We start from the raw sequence: 22,238 nt of genomic DNA, 5'->3' as shown, positions 1-22,238 counted from the left end.
TTGGTGATTTCGTAAATCACTGCTGATTATGATGCTATCACAGGTGAAATCACTGAAGATTACATTGAATCAAGGAATGGTGATTATACTGAAATCACTGAAGATTACATTGAATCAAGGAATGGTGATTATACTGAAAACATTGAAGTATTGAATGTGATTGAGATCATAGATTAAAAAGGCACTTGATAATTATCACAATGGTTTAATGCATAATTTATATAGGTTTAATGAGTATATTGATATGATTGACTGAATAGATGGATTCAACCAATGGTTGAGCGGAGGTTTAATATTTGTGATTAAACTTGATTTTGGCGAGATACTTCATCTTGATCTGCTTAGTATCGTACACGATGTACTCGTTGTACTGCAGAGTCAACTTCTCCTTCTTGTCCACATTAGTTTTCCTGAATTAGAATAGTCGATAAAAAAATTTAATTCCAAAATACCGTAAACATATTTTAATAACATTCTTCCAGAATCTTAGTGATTCATATCAGATCAGATCAAATCATGAGTTACAGAATTGCTGGTGCCTCCCCGTTTGATTTAATGATTATTTTTTAGAAAACTAATTGTCAAATCTTTTCTAAGCAAATCGAATGCCCAATACCAATTTTTCCTGCAACTTGAAACTGAAAATAGTATTTATTTCTCTATGTCTAACCTAGGTATTCCTCCTGGAAGTTGAAGACCGCCTCCTAGTTGCTCCCAACCTCCAGGTTCCATCTTACCAGCTCCAAGTACACTGTTGTACCCTTTAGGGAGCTTGTCAGCGTTATAATCAGCATCCTAGATTTAATTGCAGCGTTATAATCAGCATCCTAGATTTTATATCAGCGTTATAATCAGCATCCTAGATTTAATTGCAGCGTTATAATCAGCATCCTAGATTTAATTTCAGCGTTATAATCAGCATCCTAGATTTTATATCAGCGTTATAATCAGCATCCTAGATTTTATATCAGCGTTATAATCAGCATCCTAGATTTAATGTCAGCGTTATAATCAGCATTCTAGATTTAATGTCAGCGTTATAATCAGAATCCTAGATTTAATGTCATCGTTATAATCAGCATCCTAGATTTAATGTCAGCGTTATAATCAGAATCCTAGATTGAATGTCAGCGTTATAATCAGCGTCCTAGATTTAATGTCAGCGTTATAATCAGCATCCTATTATTTAATGTCAACGTTATAATCAGCATCCTAGATTTAATGTCAGCGTTGTAATCAGCATTCTAGATTAAATGTCAGCCACTATGCAGACTGGTCAGGATCTTCTGATAAGGAACTGATACTTTTCTAGTTTTAATCGTTTTTAAACATTTTTGAATTTCACTTTATCTTTTTTTATTTAGAGTTTAAAAGAGATGTCATCCTCATTTTGGGATAAGGAATACAACTAAAGCTATGTTACCACTCAAAATTCTTTCTGAGGTTCAGAATAATCAAAACTAGTGGAAATTTAAATCGAGATTTTTTCTCTTTAATATATTTACGAACAAATGTTCATAAGGTGAACAATTATCAGGTCTATCTGTCTGTGAGGTCTGTCTGTCTATCAGGTCTATCTGTCTATATGTCTATCAATGAAATAAATATTACCAGTAATGTATTCTGTTTGCCAAGAGCCACCTCACAAATAAGCAGAAGACCAATATTCTGGGATCTAAACACGATTAATATTGAACAGATTATACTGAAACTGGGATTTGAGGATGCGCTTATGGTCATATGTTTCATTTGCAACGTTGATCTTCAGTAAATTAGGACAAACTTATAGGTAATGATAATAATATTTTAGATTGTTAAAGGGACCGTTCACTTATTTGGGTAAATTGAGGGTAAACTAAATTACCCATTAAATATTCATTGGTATTAGTTTTACTTTTCTAAGGCAACTATGGCAGGAGAAAAAACCGATTTTTCGTTCAAAATTCCCGCGCAAAGGTATGGTACCTTTGCATTTACACTATTTGATGCTTTTTGTCATAGTCATGGATTTTCAAAAATTTTCAAATATTAAATTAAACTGTATGTAGTATCTAATAGTTAATTGTAAATATCTTTAATTTTTTTCAAAGTAATTTAAAAATTGTATATTTTGAAAATATAACTTATTTGAAACATTTGACGGAATGCTACGTTTTCCCTACTTTGTATAAACGTGTTAAATCATGTTTGAACACGAAAAACTTTAATTTCTTGCCAATTCTAAACTCAAAAGTTATCCTATTTTATTATATAATGGCTGACACATGGTGTCATTGAAATATGATAATTTGAGATTTACACTCAGCTCTTATCTGGGTTGAATTATTGGAATTTAAACGGAAGGGAGCTCAAGCCTACAATCATTGATTGAACAATTGACACCGATTATTATTATTATTGGGCTGCTGTTACTGAAAAAAACGTTTAAATAGTGTCAATGCGAAGGTATCGTACCTTTGCGCTGGAATTCTAAATGATAAATCGGCTATTTCTCTGGTCATAGCTATCTTTGAAAAATAAGACTAATTAATACCAATTAATAGCTACTAAGCTATCTAGTTTACCATGAAATCACCCAAATAAGTGAACGGTCCCTTTAATGGAACATATTGACTTTTTCAAAATATCTTTTAAAGACAAAAATAAGAATGAATGGACTCTGGTTGTGTGAGCTAAATATTGAATGATTACCTGTTAGTAAAACAATAGTTAGCAGATTTCGAGGACATATCTGCGAAGTAAACTCCCTTTCCAAACATATATCCTGTTACAGGGGCCTCGGGCGGAGCTATACGCAGTCCCTACACACAATAACATATATCCTGTTACAGGGGCCTCGGGGGGAGCTATACGCAGTCCCTACAGACAATAACATTATAATCTATGCACTCAGTCTAAGCTCATGGGACCAACAATTTTTAAGGCCTCAAAAGAAAATTAAAAAAAATTGCAGATTTATAAAGTTCAAGAGGGTTTCACAAGAAAATTGAATATCTGGAAAAAATCGAAATCCTTCTTACCGTTCCAAGAATACCGGCCCAGTTAGAGAGCCTGCTTCCATGGTAGAGTAGTTTAGTGTTACCAACATCAATAAACTAAATATTCACAAAATAAAATGATTAATAAACAATTAGCTCGCAAATATAAAATCTAAATTAGCAGTTTGGAAAGTTATAACTAAATTCTTACATCATTAAAGAAATAAATAGAGTTTTGGACGGTATCAGCATGGAATAATTGGTGAATGGTATCAAAATTGAGGGGAGCGATCAGGAATTAGTCTGTGGGGTGGGGTGTATTATTTTTTTCTAGGGGGGTGCTCACTGTTCATCACCCATTGAAGTAAAAAAAAACCTGAAACCATAGATTTAACTGATTCAGGGAGGGGGGCTAAGCCACAATAGCGCCCTCCCCTGAATACGCCTCTATATCAAATGATCTTTAAAAGATTTAGAATTTTCAAGAAAAGTAGGATCATAAAAGTTTTTACCTTTGATTTCTCTTCCTCCTTGTTTATCTTGAAAACATCCAGTATCTCCATGGTATAGTTGGAGTGTGTCGGAGCATGAGTATTTAATATTGATTTCTCAACAGCTTTCCTTTCATTCTCATTAACATCCAGAGCTTTAATATCAACCTATAGACAGATAATAGAAGAAGAACAGAAGAAGATGTAATTATGTGGGAAAAGAACTGTTATTTTTAAAACTTTACATCTGTGCAACATGATGTCGTAGATCTAATATATTTCAAATGTACTCAGCGAGGTCAAAATTTTACACCATCAGGTTGCAAACAAGTAGGGATTACAGTTTTAGGCGTGTTAAGTTCCTTTGGGAGAAAACTGAAACTTCACAAGTTAACACAATGGCTACATGCATGATAATTACAATAAAGCGAACCGCAACATTTTACTAATTTTATAAGTTTCATCAGGAAAAGATCTGAACGCCCACCATAGCTTACTAAAAACAAATAACTAATCCAAAAATACCTTTAATTGGTTATATCTCCTATCTATTGGATTTATAGATGTATCCTGTTCTGTAGAGAGCATCTTTAAAGCAACCTTAAAAAAATCAACAGAAAGTAAAACTTATTTGGAACAAAAATGACATTAATTGCTAAGTTTGCGCTAAATATAAGATTATAACCTGAATATCTGAGAGTGCCTCCAGTAGTTCTATTTTTCTCTTAACTTCAGCATGGGTTCGAATAATGGGAGGAACCTAAACATAAAACAAATCCTTGCAATTTCTAAATTTATTTTAGCTAATTTGTTCAATTAAGGGATAGTGACATAAAGGATTCACAAAATGATGAACTATTAATGAAGTTTGCAGATATTTGTTTACAAGAACATAGAAGAGTTTAATCAGATTCCAAATAGATAATGAAGAGTGACAAGATCTATTGAAGTTAGTTTCAAATTGCGTCCACAATTCAATAAAAGCAAAATAATCTCGAGAGGAAAATACTTTAAAACCTTAAATCCTTGTTGTTGATATTGATAACCATGCACATGTTTAAACCCTGAACCTAAGCTTGAATTAAAAAGTTAAAACTGGCGTTTTTTAGCTATCTTCTCTTCACTTTTGAAAAGAAATCATTATATAGAAATTTTTATCATCAAAGCAAATATATACATTTATTCAACTTAAACATAGAACCGTCAGGTATCCTTGTATAGAAAACGGATATATATATATATATATATACAGTGGTCGGCGTTTATGTTAATACAATGAATTCGACGTTCCTATTTTAAGTTAGGATTTTCAACAAGATTTTTTCAATTGACAACATCTTTTGTTTCAATTTTTATGTGTATCCATGCTGTTAAAAAGCTTGGCAAAATCAAAATCAAAACTTGTCTTTATACTTTATAGTATTGATATATACGAAGACGACTGTATTCACCTTAAACCCGAACTCATGAGGTATCCTTGTATAGAAATCATTGCAGGCCTGGGTTATTTCACCTCCAGATGTTTTCCCTCCAGTGATACAGTCGGATATCTTCTTCAGTGCTTGATATCCAGCTCTTATCTTAACAATTAATTGGATACAACCAGTTGGATATCTACTTCAGAGGTGGATATCCAGCTCTAATCTAAACAATTCATTAGAGAAAACCAGTTGGATATCATCTTCAAAGTTTGATATCCAGCTCTTATCTTAACAATTCATTGCGCATAGAAACAGTCGGATATCTTCTTTAAAGCTTGATATCCAGCTCTAATCTGAACATTTTATTGGATATAAAAACAGTCGGGTATATCTAAACAATTAAATAAATATGAAACTGTTGGATATCTTCTTCAGTGCTTGATAAACAGCTCTAATCTGAACATTGCATTTGATATAAATCATATAACCAGTTTTATATATTCTTCAGAGCTGGATGTTAACCTAGAGGATAAAGGCTGTAATACTAACGTCCACCCGAAAGCTGGAAGACCGACAAATTTAAAGAATTTATCATCTCTAACCAATCTCTGTTCAAGTATTTCAAGAAGTAAAAATTGTTTTCTCAAGGAAGAAATATATTAGAATATTCAAATAAGAGTTAATTGGTTTCTTTAGAAAGGTAAATTTTGATATTAAAAAAGAGTATATTGGGTTCACGTAAAGAAGTGATATTAGAATATTCAAATAAAAATCAAATGGGTTCTCTGAGAAGAAAAACTAAATAAAATAAAATATGTTAAAACCTGTTCTGTTGTTATCTTTCCTAGCGGAGCTTTCTCAGCATCATACTCCATCTCCACCACAGCCTGCTCCATAGTCTTGATATCACAGATCAAACTGATCAGATCTTGAACCCTCTTTTCCAGGGTGGAGTCAGGAACTGGAGTACCAAGTTTACTCTCAGGGTCGGATTTCACCACGGGACCAACACCAGAGGAACCAGCGGAGTCAACACTATCCTGAAATACATATTTAAAAAAAATTAATTCTGATAATTTTTTTTACTCATCACAGAGTTATATTCTGTGAGGCTAGAAATTCGTTTAACTATTACACGGGGCTTATTAATTTCTAAATCTTTTTGTAATTGTGAAATGGGATTTATTATTAAATATGTGATACAAATTTATCAACAGAAGGAAGTGCTTGAAGCTCTAACGGCTGGTTTATGGTACAAAATATTTCCAAATCAGTTGTATTTCCGATCTTCTGGAGCACATTGAACTTGAACCGGTATTTGAACCTGTTTTATAAAAACTGTTGAAAAATTAACCTCTCTAACCTGTCCGCCTGCAGAGTAGTCCATGAGCACCATGTCGTACTTCCCCGGGTACTTCTCGAAGCTGTATCTATCCTCCCACAAGTTCTTAGTCTTATCCTTAACAGTAAAAAAGTAATAATTATGATGATCCAATCATCCAATCGACAAAACAGGATTAAAATATATCCTTTTTGTACACCTATCGTGAAGTGAAGTGGTTTTCAGAAAAGAACAGAATTTAAACAATATTTTTGAGTCGAGATGTTTAAAAAATCCTCTGTTTATACCAGGGTTCCTTCTTCCAAATATATATATATATACCCCCGAGATATTTACCTGGAACTTCTTGGTGAATACAGATTTAGCAGCATCTAGGTCTGAACCTGAAGTTGTCCAACTATTCTGCCCCTTGTATCCAACCCTACCCCACCTCATCCACACAGCATAACTAAATATTCGAAAATTATATCTATATAATCATAAATACAAGATCTCCTTTTTTTGTTACAACAAATCACTCCCCCTTGCATACAAAAGTATTATATGTGTTTAACAAAAAGGAAAAAAGAGTTACACAAACTTTCATCTTAATTTTATAGGAATAACAACAGTTCTTTATTCGTTTAATCAGAGAACAATGTCCCTCAAAACGGTATACGTATTCTCTTCACCTGTTCAAGGATTAAAAATATATCTTTATTTTTCCGATTAAAAATGATTAATTTAACTGTGGGTTCTGCATAACAGTTACAAGAATGCTAAATCGTTTGCACTACCCAGCAAGAAAAACTATAAACGTACTTTTGCACTAAAGTCAGCTGATCAGTAACACTTGTGGCCGCAGCGCCCGGTTCCCAAGCCTGTCCTAGCCGCGGCGCTCGGACCCCTAGCTTGTCCTAGCCGCAGCGTTCGGCCCAAAAATTGTCTTAACCTAACCTAACCCTCAAATAAAACGTTAGTCCGAATGAACGTTAGTGCGAATGTACGTTAGTCAGATCAATCTTTAGTGCAAACAATACAACATCGTTACAAGAATTAAAACAATGCAAGAAAAAGAAAAAAGGACTACATCTACAATCAACATTATTGTTTCTCAAAAACTTCTTCGTTGTGAATCGGAAACGGCCACACTTGAAATTACGGTGAGAGTCCTTCAGTGAATAAATAAAATGAGATCTCCGAAATGGAATTCCCAAAACCACAATTACAAGAGAAGATCAGAAAAGCATTTGTAAGAAAATACCTGTTTCCTGAGTCTGCTTTAAGAAGCTGAATAAGGTAATATTTATTGTTATTATTCTGAATATTTGTTTGATTCAACATTGTATCCCAAACTTCACGTCCCTGTAATTATAAATACTTTTCTAGTAGTTAGTAAACAAAATAAATATTTTTTAACATAGTGTTGTTTAGAATTCCATAATTGTTAAACATGTTAAATTGGTTCAAAAAAAAGAAGATAATTTTCAGAATAAAATTATTTTATTTTATTTTTACTAAAATCTACCTCAGTGTACACATGATAATTGTCCTTGTGTGGGCAGTCTGGGTCCACTGGGGCCAACCCTGAATACACAATTTAGAAAAAAATCTTATGCTTTCATTTTATCTCTTAAGGAACTGTTAAAAGAAGGGGAAAGTTAACCCCCTCCCAAAAACTTTTAAGTATAGGGTTACCCAGTACCCACAAACAAACAAACAAACAAACAGCAAGCGATCAACAATCTTTCCGTAATTTCAGGGCTGTGACTTTGTAAAAAATAACCCTATAGATTAATGTACCAATTGGTTACGACACAAGTCTAGTGTGGTCAACTGTCAAAGTACAGACCAATGACGTACGCCACCGTCCAACTGCACACTAGTCTAGTGTGGTCAACTGTCAAAGTACAGACCAATGATGTACGCCACCGTCCAACTGCACACTAGTCTAGTGTGGTCAACTGTCAAAGTACAGACCAATGACGTACGCCACCGTCCAACTGCACACAAGTCTAGTGTGGTCAACTGTCAAAGTACAGACCAATGATGTACGCTACCGTCCAACTGCACACTAGTCTAGTGTGGTCAACTGTCAAAGTACAGACCAATGACGTACGCCACCGTCCAATTGCACACTAACAACCACCTAGGGTAGTCCATCCGGTACCAACCCAGTTTGAAACTGTCAAAAAGTTTTATTATTAATTGATTGAATAAAAACAGGCTTGATATTTATTCTAAGATTCGACATTATATAACTGGCTACCAGCCAGCCTCCACTAACACTGCAATTTTCCTCTCCCTCTCTATCATGACCGATGACAAAGGATGAGGCTTGAACTTCTTCAAATATGACGATTAAAGGTGAAAGATTTTTGACAAATTTGAGAGAAATCAATTCCCAAGTAGTAAATACTAATGTATTTTTTAATTCTAAGAAACATTTACAAAAGGAATTTTTCGCTAAAATCAAAATTGTACATCGCAAATGGCATTTTGTGAGAAAAAAAACGCTAGTAAGTGTTTTTTTTCTCATGTAAATATAGCGATATGGCATCAAAAGATCCGTCTTTCCAAACCAAACTCAACGGAAAAAAAGTTTTTACAAAATAATGAAAAATAGCCAAGCTGGAACTGAAAAACTGAGGAACAGCCGATTTTGTGATTTCCCTATTTTTTTTACTCCTCCTAGATCGCATGTTTTTGAATATTATTACAAACCTTTGCTGCGTTGAATTATGGTTTGCAAGACGGATCTTTTGATACCCACATCGACATATTTTGAAAAAATTAAAAATCACTTGTATATTAGGGTTTTCAACCACAAATAGCCATGTAAGTTTTGATTTTATCGAAAATTGCTTTTTGTCAATGCCGCTTAAAATTAAAAAAACACAATAGTATTTACTACTTGATTTGTGTTTCATGCAAATATTTCACCCTTAATGACGATCCCAAGCTTAAATTTAGTCATCTACCTTGAATGGCTCATTTAATGATTTTGCAAAGAAAGCAAGAAGTTTATAGTTGCAGGGAATCATGAATTTACGAAAACAAAGAGTATAAATAATTCCTTTCAGTCGTCTCCATAAAAATCTCAACGTTTGTGAATAACCCTGAAGTACGAGTTAAGATTTTGTGAAACTTTAGTTGTAACGAAAAAGTACGCCCTCTAAATCAAAATATAATGGGCTTACTTGGATAAAATATCTCATTGGCATTAACAGGATTTAATCTAGTGTTTAACAATTTTCTGCTTATCTAGGGAAAAATAAGATTTTAAGGAGGTGGCATTGTTATTAACACTCCCCCCCACCCCCAGGTTTATGTCTTTGATTGAGGCATCATGATTTAAGATATTTTAAATGATCTTTATTCTTTACCTTTCCTCACAAAGCTCTTCATAACTGGTTTCATCTCTTTTGCTTCTTCTCCAGACTTTACTTTAGATTTATTAGATTTTTCTTTTTTAGACTTTTTAGGAGGGGAAACTTCTTCTTCTTCTTCTTCTTCTTCTTCAGCAGGGGTTGGGCAGAGAGATATTTTCCCGGTGATTCCTGTTTTCTTGAACTTAGTAGGGACAACCTTCTCTCTTAGAAGGCTTTCTTTTACTCCGTCCTTCTCTCTGAAATTCGACAGTTTAAAATCAAAATTGAGAGCTTTTAGAAAATATAACCAATTCACAACGTATTCATCTAATTTTATCATTTATCATCTTTCGTCAAATGAATTAAACAATTTTTTTAATTGAGTTACCTTCAAATTAGATTAATCTGGAGATGAAAAATGAACATTTCCCAGATTTTTAATTATTTTTTCACAGATTTACTTATTTGATTTTTAAAAATGTTTGACGTCTTCACTCAAGAATTTGAATATATAGACTGATTTTATAAACTTTTTAGAGAGGAAAATGAGATTTTAACCTTCAGTTACCTATTATCATAACCCCCCCCCACACCCCGCAAAAAATCGATTTTTTTCCACCAAAAATAAATTTTGTGAATAAAAAAGCCTTGAAAATATAAGATGCGTACACGAGTAAATTCAGAGATAGAACAAAGATATCTTTCAATGGTAACTCGCTCTTAACACTTTAAAAAATAACAATGTAATTTCAATATTATTATCTCATAAGCTTGACAAAGTATTACCTAATCATATTCACTAAATCATATTTAAATCCATCCAGGCTGACTTCAGAGCTTATATCAACAACCTAAAATTTATTAGTTTGGGTTGATGATTTACCAAATACATCTTGATCATTTTCTTTTAATAAATTTCTTACTTGAAAAAATAAATAAATTTTTAAAAATTTTAAATTGACAATCATTTTGGAAGATGACAAGTATAATTCAATTTTTCTCGGCGTGTTTTATAGTAGTAAAGTTATTTTTCTTTGGATAGATTATACATTTAAATCTTAATCGATCTAAATTGATCTAAATCCATCTAAATTGATCAAATTATCAAATCTATAAGAGAGGATATTAATAGATTAGACGAGTTGAAATTAATTGAATTTACGTATAAAATATTTCTTTGTTATTATTGAAAAATCAATTTGTGCTCTAATATAACCTTTTTTTTACTTTTATCATGCCCTTACTAACATAATATAAATCTGTATTATTAAAATTTTTTCTTCTTTATGTTTTATATGTTATATGCAGCTGACTTGATTTTTTGCTAAATCATCCCACCTGGTTTAATCGAGCAGCAATCCCAGGTTGGAGAGATTTTTCAGTTTCCTTGATAGTCCAGGATACTAGTCCCTCCTCCCCCTCTACTAGACATCTATACAAGTATATATATATATTAGTATTGTAAGATCTTTAAATTCTTGATGTTCAGGTTGAATCTGAAAAATCAGACTTGAAGAAGCACACGAAGATATGTTTGATCTTCTTCTCATCTTTTCCACAACATATAAACGATTGTGTTCTAAATATAAATGGAGACTTTTATTTGTGTTCAACTACTAGAGTTTTATATTACATAGTCCATTTACAATCCTGGCCTAAAAGTTGTATATCCTCAAGCCTAAAAAGCTTTTTTATACTACCTAAAGATGTTAACTAGGAAACCCTTTTATTAAAAAATATATTCAATGGTCTTTATATTTATATTTCGGGGTAACTGCGTTATCTAGTCTTGTCGCTCCAGGTTGTGCAATACTAGGTTTATAAAACATCTCATTTAAATGTAAATGCTGCCTAAACCATTCTCCAAATTTTAAACTCAACTTACGGATGTTCTATAAAAGTGAATCCAGATCGTTCTTGTATTTCAACACCTGACCGGAACTATAAACTAATGAATTAACAGGTGAAAATACTTTCTTAAATAACTTAGAACTTTGAAGTTTATTCGAAACTATTTACTACTCCTACCTCTTAGAACATGTCCTTTCTGATCTACCCTTGCCGTACTCCTGGACGAGTATGATCTCAGCAATCTAACGAGAATTCAATGGAGCAGATTCACACATACAAGCTGCGGATTACCTGACCGCAGACGGAAGCATGATAAACCTGTCGGACTGAACTTAACTACCCGCAGAGCATCTTCCTGCCGGGCATCCTCAGATTGACCACCTTCTACTTGGAGAAGTCCCGTTGGAAGCATCTCATCTGCTTCTATAATCAGGGACTGCTGCTACAGAGCAGAAAAAGGTGAAGAATAAATACGAAACTACTCTCAAGATTGAGGTCTACTGTCTAACTTATTCTTATTTAGATCCAAACATCCGAGTACGTGGACGAGCAATCCTTTTCTCCATGATGATTATATGATAACCAACTTAGCCCTACCTCCTGACTGGATTTATGAAGGTATATAATCAAGTTTCATGTGATCAATGTGAACTTTTAGCGACGAAAATGTGACTCTCTTCACATTTACGTCGTTAATTGTCGTAATCACATCTCTTTTATCACATGACGAGCCTTCATATAAACTCATCTTGTTATTTCTAGTTGTGTACAAGAGACAGCTGGTAAAGATCATCTAACTCTTGAGCTATTAAATTCTCCGGTCTAATTTGTTTGTGTTACTTTAATTCATATATATATTGTTATAACTTATTCACATTTAGCACACCTGGAGCAAATTTTAATGTAAACTTGGCTAATTTTATACACTAGGCTTAATAATACATATAAATAATTTTAATAATCATTTAATATTTATCTAACCCGTGACTGATTTAAATATTTTTCAGTTCACGGGTCTGAGCTCTGTATTGCTCTACCACCAGAAATGAAGTTGCTCCATCATGTTAATAACTGAATAATACTTGCGGATCTAGGTATCGTATTCTGGGAATATGCAGGATACTAGTCCCTCCTCCCCCTTTACTAGACATATACAAGTATATTGTTATCATTTACAGCATCATCAGCAGCAGCTTTAGCCCCTCCCCCTTTACTAGACATATATACAGGTGTATTGGTATCATTATCAGCATCGGCCTCAGCTTCAGCCTCAGCATAGGCCTCAGCCTCAGCATAGGCCTCAGCCTCAGCAAAAGCTTCAGCCTCAGCCACAGCCTCAACCACAGCATTGGCCTCAGCAAAAGCTTCAGCCTCAGCCTCAGCCACAGCCACAGCATCAGCATCAGCATCAGCCTCAGCCTCAGCCTCAGCCTCAGCATCAACCTCAGCATCAGCCACAGCCTCTGCATTAACCTCAGCATCATCATCAAAGAATTATCTAAATCTTAACCTGATAGGTTTACTAGAAGATTTAGCCTGCTGAACCATATCTTTGATGTTGAGTACAAGTTTGGTTCTAGGACCAGCTTCAGCATCAACCTGATTATACAGTTTACAGGAACAACGTTTAACAAGTATCAAGAAGTCAGGTTTGTTAGAAGAAAATATTCCAAGGAAGATTAGAGGAAAATATTCCGAGGTAGATTAGAGGAAAATATTCCAAGATAGATTAGAGGAAAATATTCCGAGGTAGATTAGAGGAAAATATTCCAAGATAGATTAGAGGAAAATATTCCGAGGTAGATTAGAAGATTAGAGGAAAATATTCCGAGGTAGATTAGAGGAAAATATTCCAAGATAGATTAGAGGAAAATATTCCGAGGTAGATTAGATGAATATTGAATATATTTCGAGGTAGATTAGAGGAAAATATTCCAAAGTTTGTTTACCTGTAGTTTACAGAGAACTGCAGCTGAGTTTAATGCCTCTGAGATCTCAGTGGAGTAGGTGGACCAATCCGATTTATCCTATATTCATAGGAATATAATCATAATAGTAATCATAACAGTGATGATGATAGTAATGATAATAGTAATGATAATAGTGATGATAATAGTGATGATAATAGTAATCATAATAGTAATGATAATAGTAATCATAATAGTAATCATAAAAGTAATGATAATAGTGATGATAATACTGATGATAATAGTGATGATAATAGTGATGATAATAGTGATGATGATAGTGATGATGATAGTGATCATAATAGTGATGATGATAGTGATGATAATAGTGATGATGATAGTGATGATAATAGTGATGATGTTAGTGATCATAATAGTGATGATAATGATGATAGTGATGATAATAGTGATGATAATAGTGATGATAATAGTAATGATAATAGCAATGATGATAGTGATGATGATAGTAATGATGATAGTGATGATAATAGTGATGATGATAGTGATGATGATAGTGATCATAATAGTAATCATAATAGTGATGATAATAGTGATGATAATAGTAATCATAATAGTGATGATAATAGTGATGATAATAGTGATGATGATAGTGATGATGATAGTGATGATAATAGTGATGATGATAGTGATGATAATAGTGATAATAATAGTAATGATAATAGTAATGCTTATAGTAATGATAATAGTAATGATAATAGTAATGATGATAGTGATGATAATAGTGATGATAATAGTGATGATGATAGTAATGATGATAGTAATGATAGTAGTGATGATAATAGTAATAATAATAGTGATGATAATAGTGATGATAATAGTGATGATAATAGTGATGATAATAGTAATGATGATAGTAATGATGATAGTGATGATAATAGTGATGATAATACTGATGATGATAGTAATGATGATAGTGATGATAATAGTGATGATAATAGTGATGATAATAGTAATGATGATAGTAATGATGATAGTAATGATGATAGTAATGATGATAATGGTGATGAAAGTAATGATATAGTAAAGATGATAGTAATGAGGATAGTAACGATGATAGTAACGATGATAGTAACAATAGCAATGGCAACAACGACGACGACGATGACGATGACGATGACGATGACGATGACGATGACTATGACTATGACTATGACTATGACTATGACTATGACTATGACTAATTAAAAATATAAAATATGACAATTCTTCTAAAAAATCTGTTCTCCACATTGAGAAATGAATCTTCTGAAACCGTTATTTTTCGCCTAGTGAACATAAATAATAGTGGGGTGGTAGTGTGGAACAAGAACAGTACCTGAAGTTGCCAGATTAGTTTAGTATTAACAGGAAGCAGAGTAATCTTTTCCTCTGAACCTGAGCCTGAAGCAACCATATTTTCTTCCCCAACATCTCCTTTACTTTTCACAGGCTTTTTACGTCCCATCTTAGATCTGAAAAAATATTTGATTAAAAAGGGCGGAATTTTCTTTCCGCTTTCATCCGTGCAATTTTTAGTTTATCCTCCTCGAACTTTTTCCTAAGTTCTTGAATATGATTTATTTTCTCATCCTTCATCTGGTGAGCGTAGAAGTTCTTGAGCACAGTCTTCTTCTTCTTCTTTCGGTTCTTCTTTCCTCTGAGGTTACTTCCTTCCTCAACCTTCTTAGCTTTCCCACCCTACAATATTTTATTGAATGAAATATGGACACTCTAAAAATAAGTCAAAACAATTAATTCATGGAAGTTAATAAATTATCTGACATTGAATTCATTTCATCAATTTACATGACAATCATTTAATATATCAAACAACATGATGTCAGTCAAACAACATATTATAATATTATGCGTAGGAAGAAAGTGTAATAATCCAAGTTAGTAAAGTAGTAATATTATACCACATTCTTGGGGGATTTATACACATTCACACTTTCCAGAATTAATTTGTTAATTCTTATCTTAAACTGAATTATATCTCACTTTCATTTAATTTTATCAATAATATAATGAGTAAGTAATTTTAATCCTGTTTATTTTTAGAGACATTTTTATAGAATAAAAGTATGACTGTTAGTTGATTAATGTTATGTAGTTCTTGGCTCATTTTATAAAAATATAATTTCATGCTTCAATATTTGAACAATTTAACCTACTTATCATTTATCAACATTAAAATTGTCTGTCCAGGGTAGAATAGATAGAATTGAAATCTGTATGCCATTTTGGATCTTCGAATTTCTGTGTAGTTTAGATGCTTTCTTTGCATGAGCTTTAATCCTCCCAAGTAACGCTTAAACAACTTCATAAACTTTTAGTATTTCAGACTTGGAAGTGTTACTCAGGAGTGTAGAGCTCAGTGAAGCAGATCAGAAACAACTTGAAGAAGGAGGCGCTTTAGATCCAAAAACTTTCAGTAACAGAACAATTGAAAATGAACATTTAATGAATGGATCAAATATGTAAAAGAAGTGGAATTTCGGCATTTATAGTCAAAGATTCTTTGTCCGTCATCTTAAAGATTATTTTTTTTAAATTCATATTTCTTGTTTTTTGTTTTCAATTCGTACTTCTATGTTTTCTTGAACTCAGTTCGATAGTTTTCTTTTTTTTCCCTCTCAATTTTTTAGCTTATTATTATAATTTTCCTTTTACTGTGGTAAAGAAGAATCCTTTCAAAGAATTTTATCAAAAAAGGATGGATTAATAGTTTAACATATACAGAATTGTAAATAATTTTTGCTCATGAAATTCTTTTTACATCCTTAAAAAAAGGAACAGATTTTTTGTGTTATTTTTTCAAAATATGATATTTGCTTTATTTTAAGCTATTTTTCATTCTTGCCTAATTTATTCATTTAAAAATGGATTGAAATATATGTCGAAAAAACCAAAATTAAAAGGTAGTGTTTTGCTTCAATTGACAAAATTACGATTTAGAATTTGCATGATTATTTTACCTTTGTCGTCTGTCCTTAAAATATAATTAAAATGTTTAAATTACTGCAAGTGAGATGAAACTAAAGGTGTCTGATTAGACCAGAATTTAAAAATAGGGAATGTGTTATGTTTTTAAGAGTAATTTAATATTTGGTTTAGTTTCTAGTATTTAATAACTGATCTATCTATCTATCAATTAATACATCAAAATATCAATTAATCAATCAAATATCATGAAATCAACCAATATATGAATTATTCTATCAAGCGTTCTAAATATATTACAATTGACTTACCATTTTATTCATTAAGCCTCACACCCCATCTCTTTTTCTTTAAAAATAATTTTTCCTTATGTTAAAAATTTAGGTTTTTATCCCCGTCGAATTGAGGAAAATAAAGAATTTTTAGTGGGAAATAATTGATTTTTAGGGAAGGAGTATTAAAATCTTGCCTTTTGAATTTCCAATTTTTCATTTTTTTACCCAATTTATCAAAAATCATAGTAATTCTTAAAATCATGTACACCCCTATTGATCAATCAACCAATCAACCACAGACAAGATGTCAGATAAAAAAAACATTTTTAAGAATTACAGTTCAGAGTTCAGATGTATCATCTGTTCTCCAAGTAAGTACTGTTTGACCTGTAATTTACTAGATTTAGTGACTGTAGTCCAACCCTCGTCATCCTCCTCCATCATGTTCTCCTCCTCAACCTTCTTCCTCGCGGACTCAGCGTCCCACCTCGTCATATAGTCCTTCACATCCTCAAGCAACAGCTTCCGGTCAACTATCTGGAATCAATCTATCAATCAATCAGTCGATTTATTAATAAATCAAATTTGAATCTACGTTAATTGAACAGAAAAAAACCCTGAAATCTATATATATATTTTGCTGGTCTAAGTCTGTCTATTTATTTGTTTTTATCCATTAAACGTCAAAACGACTGAACCGATCGTGCTCAAATTTTGTGTGGGGCCTAAAATGACCCTAGGGAAGGGTTATCGAAATTGAGAAAAAACATTCCTGGAAAATCGTGGGATTTTTTTTTTGAAAATGCGCCAATTCAAAAAGGAAAATCCGCAAAAATTTGAAAATGATTAAAAATGGCCGACTTTCAGAACCACAGTTAAAAGCTAAAATTATTTACAGGAAAGGGGTCGCAAAGCGCCCTAAAAGCCTAGTAACTTTACAAATGGAACACATCTGAGGCCGAATTTAAAGAATTTAAACCGCTAAACCGCCATAAGCGGTTCCAATTGAGCCCCGGCTCAAATCTCGAAACACTGAATACAATTTCAAGTGAAACCAACCATGTTTGAGCCGCTCCAGATTAACATAATTGATAATTTTATCTTCTGATACTTGATGAAATGACAAGACTAACTCTGCTCAGAGTGTTTTGTGCATTTATAACTGATAAGAGAAAAGTGTTTATCTTTATCGATTGCAGTATAATAGGTCCGTAAACAGCGAAACAAATCCATAGATAGGAAAAGATATGTTCTGTGTACAGACGGTAGACTCTAAGCTTAGAAAATAACTGCTGTCAAGGTATATCATCAGAATGTAGAAACTAATTTTTGCAACGAATGCAAATGGATAAAAGGTCAGTGAGTTTTAATTCAAAATTTAAAATAAATTTGTGAATATTTTCTTCAAAAACAATTGTATTCCTCCATGAGTGTAGTAGTCTTTTTTACTGAATTAAATAATTTTGAATTTAAAAAGAAACTCTTATCAAGGGTCATACCTGACTATTATACTCCCGCATCCACTTTCTGAGCCCGGTGATAATAGGTTTCTCCTTGGTGCTCGCCACCACCACCTTACTCAGGTCCATCCGAGTCATGCAGTTCCGTACACTCGTAGGACGCTCAAATACAATATACGCAAACTGAAACATTAAGAATTTGTTTACTGTAAATATGAGGCTCAAACTCAATTCTTAATTTTAGAAGCATCCCTAATTTATCCTTGAAACCGGTTCCTGTTCTATTCCTTGCTTTCCATGAAACATCCTCATATTCTGTCCTTATTTACCTTGCAACCTGTTCTTACTCTAGTCTGCAGTCCTTGTTTTCCTTGATACCAGTTCCTATTCTGTCCTTAATTACCTTGAAACAGGTTCCTACTCTGTCCTTGTTTACATTGAAACCGGTTCCTATTCTGTCCTTGTTTTCCTTGATACCAGTTCCTATTCTGTCCTTGTTTACATTGAAACCGGTTCCTACTTGTCCTTGTTTACCTAGAAACCAGTTTCTATTCTGTCCTTGTTTTCCTTGAAACCAGTTCATATTCTGTCCTTGTTTACCTTGGAACCGGTACCAATTGTCTCTGTTTACCTTGAAACCGGTTCCTACTCTGTCCTTGTTTACCTTGAAACCGGTTCCTATTCTGTCCTTGTTTACCTTGAAATCTGTTTCTACTTTAGTCAGTAGTCCTTATTTATCTTGAAACCAGTTCCTACTCTAGTCAATGTTTATCTTAAACCGATTCCTATTCTGTCCTTCTTTACCTTGAAACCGGTTCCTATTCTGTCCTTGTTTACCATGAAACTGGTTCCTATTCTGTCCTTGTTTACCTTGAAACGTGTTCCTATTTTGTCCTTGTTTACCTTGAAACCGGTTACTATTCTGTCCTTGTTTACCTTGAAATCTGTTCCTACTTTAGCCAGTAGTCCTTGTTTATTTGAAACCAGTTCCTACTCTAGTCAATGTTTATCTTAAAACCGGTTCCTATTCTGTCCTTCTTTACCTTGAAACCGATTCCTATTCTGTCATTGTTTACCATGAAACCGGTTCCTATTCTGTCTTTGTTTACCTTGAAACCGGTTCCTATTTTGTCCTTGTTTACCTTGAAACCAGTTCCTATTCTGTCCTTGTTTACCTTGAAACCGGTTCCTATTTTGTCTTTGTTTACCTTGAAACCGGTTACTATTTTGTCCTTGTTGACCTTGAAACCAGTTTCTATTTTGTCCTTATTTACCTTGAAACCGGTTCCTATTTTGTCCTTGTTTACCTTGAAACCGGTTCCTATCCTGTCCTTGTTTACCTTGAAACCGATTCCTATTCTGTCTTTGTTTACCTTGAAACCGGTTCCTATTCTGTATGGATCTCTAAGTAGAGGAAAGAACTTGTGTGAAGGTTTAGTTCCTGGACCTGCTGATGGTTCAAACTCCAGGTATATCTCCTCTATACTACCATTCAACTAAACACACCATTTAGAAGTCAAACTCAAGTTTATGGATATACTCTATTTATGAAAGTGTATTTGAGTCATAAGGGACAATATGGTTTATTAATCTTATGTCTGCAAGTATAAAAAACTTTTAATGTTAACATATGAAAAACATTTTAATGCTTGTTTGTTGTGTAAATCAAATACCTAATAATATTCTATCATGGATTCTTAGAAAATGTGTTAGATTTCAAATTTACGAAAGTACTAATTTGTAAAAGGAATCTGGAATATAAATAGAAATCCAGAATGATATATTTTTTTAAATAAGAATAAAAGAAATATCCCAAAATAATTACTAATTAATAATAATGATAAAAATAACTAACTTTAAAAATTTAAATTCGAGTATGAACTAAATTTTTTTTTATCATTTTTTTAATATTCTTTTATTTTCAAAATAAAAAAGTTAAAAACTTTTTTATTCAAACTTTACCTGAAATATTCGTTTTAGAGAGTCTGTATCCAGCCAGGGGGGAATATTTGCACAAAATAATGTTCTATCTGTTGGTTTGGATGGTTCAAGAACGCGCACCGCATGCGGTTTAAAAAATAGTTGATGCGCATGCACACTTTCTTCTTTGAACTTTATCTGAAGAATTTTGAATCCGTCCAATACATTTTCCGTCATTCTTCTCTGAAATTATACATTTAAGATAAAATATATCTGGAATAATCAGGCGTAAGTCGCATAAAAAAGTACAATCACATTCAAGAATTTTTGTCCGAGGTAGAATTTTCTATAAAATTATAGATCACTAATTCCTGTTCCTGTAATTCTAAACTTGGCCTCTCCAAGCGTGCAGCTCGAACTCTTTACTAAAATATGATATCATTACATCTTTGTTAATATTCGGTTTGACTGTTTTGCTCTGTCTGATCGCGGACTTTTTGATAGGACCTTACCTAATATGACCCCAAAGAAAGTTTAAGAGCAATTAAAAATAAATTGAGTAACAGAGCTGTTGCAGTTAAATAATATTCGTGAGCCTTATGAGAATAAATTCTGCATTAACTCCCCTCACAATTTTTAAATCACTAAACAACATTTCATGGATTAAAAATGTATTTTTCCCGAACCTAAAACTGCTGATCTTGCACCAGGTTCATCATCTCCATCTTTATCCTGTATTAGGTAAATCTTAGTTTTATCAGGGAAACAATGATATACGAGGAATAATGTCCTCCCCCCACCCCTCTCATCCTGCAATCTGCATATTAAGAATGCATCCCTGATGATTAAATGTACTAGAGGTATCCCTGGATTATATGTACTAGATGTATCCCTGGATGATTAAATGTACTAGATATATCCCTGGATGATTAAATGTACTAGACGTATCCCTGTAACTAGATGTATCCCTGGATGATTGTAAATGTACTAGACGTATCCCTGGATGATTAAATGTACTATATGTATCCCTGGATGATTGTAAATGTACTAGATGTATCCCTGGATTAAATGAACTAGATGTATCCCTGGATGATTAAATGAACTAGATGTATCCGGGTTGGTACAGCATGTCTCCAGGCATCTCCAAGAGCAGGAATTAATCCTGATCCTTCTCCGATCCCTCCACTAACCATTGTTGTCACCTTAAATGTTTCAATTCTGTTCATTTAATCTGTTCAATAATGTAAAAGATAAGCTTGAAAAATGTTTAATTCTGACAGTTGCCCCCATCGTTTCTGGAGAAAAGATCCTCAATTATTTTTTAAAGAGAAACCACAATTGTCCCTATAAAAAGAGTCTTGTATTCTATTTTTTTTTGGGGGGGGGGCAGGGGGGTAAAGTCCTTATCTAGAATTACCTGATTTGTTAGGACTACAGCAATATTATTTTTGTACGCTATCTCATTCAGGTTTTGACATATTCTGTATAGAACACCTATGCAAAATATTCAATACACCATTTTTTCCATAGATAAAGATAGATTGCGCATAAGACGACATTTTTCATCTTGTAAGATATAAATGTACCGAGATGTTTTAAAAATATTCCTATTATATAGATTTACTAGGTCGGTTGTGAACATTGGCTGTTCTTATGTCATTGAGTACTTGTGGTGTACATGAGTTCTGTAGAGAGAAATTTAAGTTGGTTTAGTTTTTCTCATGTCCTTCTTCAGTTCTCGTCAATATGATATATTGCTCAGTGAAATAAAATTCACTCCTGAGTGGTTTAATAATTATGAAATCCATTAAAACACTAAACCACCCCGCTTATCATTGAAGTACACTTTGACCTCTAGAAGTATGAGTTCGCGAAATGTACAATTCTTGGTGATTTTGCGTACATAAGCTATCTATGTTTATTTATTTATCTATGATTATTTCAAGGAGTGCTTGTCTAATGGTCTAAGTTTTTACTCAGAAAAGTTTAAGTAAATTTCGTAGATTTTTTTCGATGCTTAGTAAGAAGTTTATTGTATCGTTATATTGATTTGCTTTCGCTTAGATACCATTTTTGGTAATTAAAAAGCGATTCTGCACTGGAATTTTTTTCACAATAAATTCTCGGCATTTTTCACATGTTCATCATAACTGTTCTTCAATCTCTTTTTATAGTCCAGCTAACTGTTCAATGGGTTTATCACTCGCACAGAAAAAGAGTTTTTCTTATGTTGGAATTGA

General features: G+C 32.9%; 2 protein-coding genes across 3 annotated transcripts; both read right to left on the bottom strand.

Annotated features, from left to right (window-relative positions):
* Nucleotides 1-185: 185 nt before the first annotated feature.
* LOC111701935 (poly [ADP-ribose] polymerase 2-like) lies at nucleotides 186-14,888 on the bottom strand. 2 transcript variants are annotated; one of them, XM_023473416.1, is made up of 20 exons: nucleotides 14,737-14,888; nucleotides 13,383-13,460; nucleotides 12,944-13,032; nucleotides 10,921-11,014; nucleotides 10,369-10,433; nucleotides 9,598-9,839; nucleotides 7,740-7,798; nucleotides 7,476-7,576; nucleotides 6,569-6,680; nucleotides 6,254-6,349; nucleotides 5,715-5,930; nucleotides 4,921-5,049; nucleotides 4,155-4,229; nucleotides 3,995-4,069; nucleotides 3,491-3,637; nucleotides 3,021-3,095; nucleotides 2,692-2,801; nucleotides 1,612-1,675; nucleotides 671-795; nucleotides 186-410 (listed from the first exon to the last, which is right to left on the bottom strand). In XM_023473416.1, exons 1-20 carry the CDS (start codon nucleotides 14,863-14,865, stop codon nucleotides 290-292), a joined length of 2,202 nt encoding a protein of 733 aa, XP_023329184.1. In that variant the 5' UTR covers nucleotides 14,866-14,888; the 3' UTR covers nucleotides 186-289. The 2 variants fall into 2 exon arrangements, with proteins under 2 accessions (XP_023329184.1, XP_023329193.1); XM_023473425.1 differs by lacking the exons at nucleotides 186-410; nucleotides 671-795 and adding an exon at nucleotides 1,093-1,179.
* Nucleotides 14,872-20,736, bottom strand: LOC111701956 (ribosomal RNA-processing protein 7 homolog A-like). The gene is made up of 6 exons (XM_023473465.1): nucleotides 20,685-20,736; nucleotides 20,041-20,423; nucleotides 19,452-19,574; nucleotides 18,118-18,261; nucleotides 17,006-17,155; nucleotides 14,872-15,098 (listed from the first exon to the last, which is right to left on the bottom strand). The coding sequence occupies exons 2-6, from the start codon at nucleotides 20,233-20,235 to the stop codon at nucleotides 14,889-14,891; spliced, it is 822 nt and encodes a 273-aa protein (XP_023329233.1). The 5' UTR covers nucleotides 20,236-20,423; nucleotides 20,685-20,736; the 3' UTR covers nucleotides 14,872-14,888.
* Between the last annotated feature and the right edge of the window lie 1,502 nt (nucleotides 20,737-22,238).

The sequence above is a fragment of the Eurytemora carolleeae genome, unplaced genomic scaffold (assembly GCF_000591075.1).
Source record: "Eurytemora carolleeae unplaced genomic scaffold, Eaff_2.0 scaffold23, whole genome shotgun sequence".
Classification (NCBI taxonomy): Eukaryota; Metazoa; Arthropoda; class Copepoda; order Calanoida; family Temoridae; genus Eurytemora; species Eurytemora carolleeae.
The sequence above is the reverse complement of the archived record's forward strand: the minus strand, read 5'-3'. Positions and strand labels throughout refer to the sequence as shown.

Coding starts and splice junctions, on each gene's coding strand:
- LOC111701935 (XM_023473416.1), bottom strand. CDS start 14,865: ATGGGACGTAAAAAGCCTGTGAAAAGTAAAGGAGATGTTGGGGAAGAA. Junction 13,033..13,382: donor CAGTTCTCTGTAAACTACAG/GTAAACAAACTT, acceptor CTGTATAATCAG/GTTGATGCTGAAGCTGGTCC. Junction 6,350..6,568: donor TATTCACCAAGAAGTTCCAG/GTAAATATCTCG, acceptor TTTACTGTTAAG/GATAAGACTAAGAACTTGTG.
- LOC111701956 (XM_023473465.1), bottom strand. CDS start 20,235: ATGACGGAAAATGTATTGGACGGATTCAAAATTCTTCAGATAAAGTTC. Junction 19,575..20,040: donor CTCTAAAACGAATATTTCAG/GTAAAGTTTGAA, acceptor TGGTGTGTTTAG/TTGAATGGTAGTATAGAGGA. Junction 17,156..18,117: donor TGCGGGAGTATAATAGTCAG/GTATGACCCTTG, acceptor GATTGATTCCAG/ATAGTTGACCGGAAGCTGTT.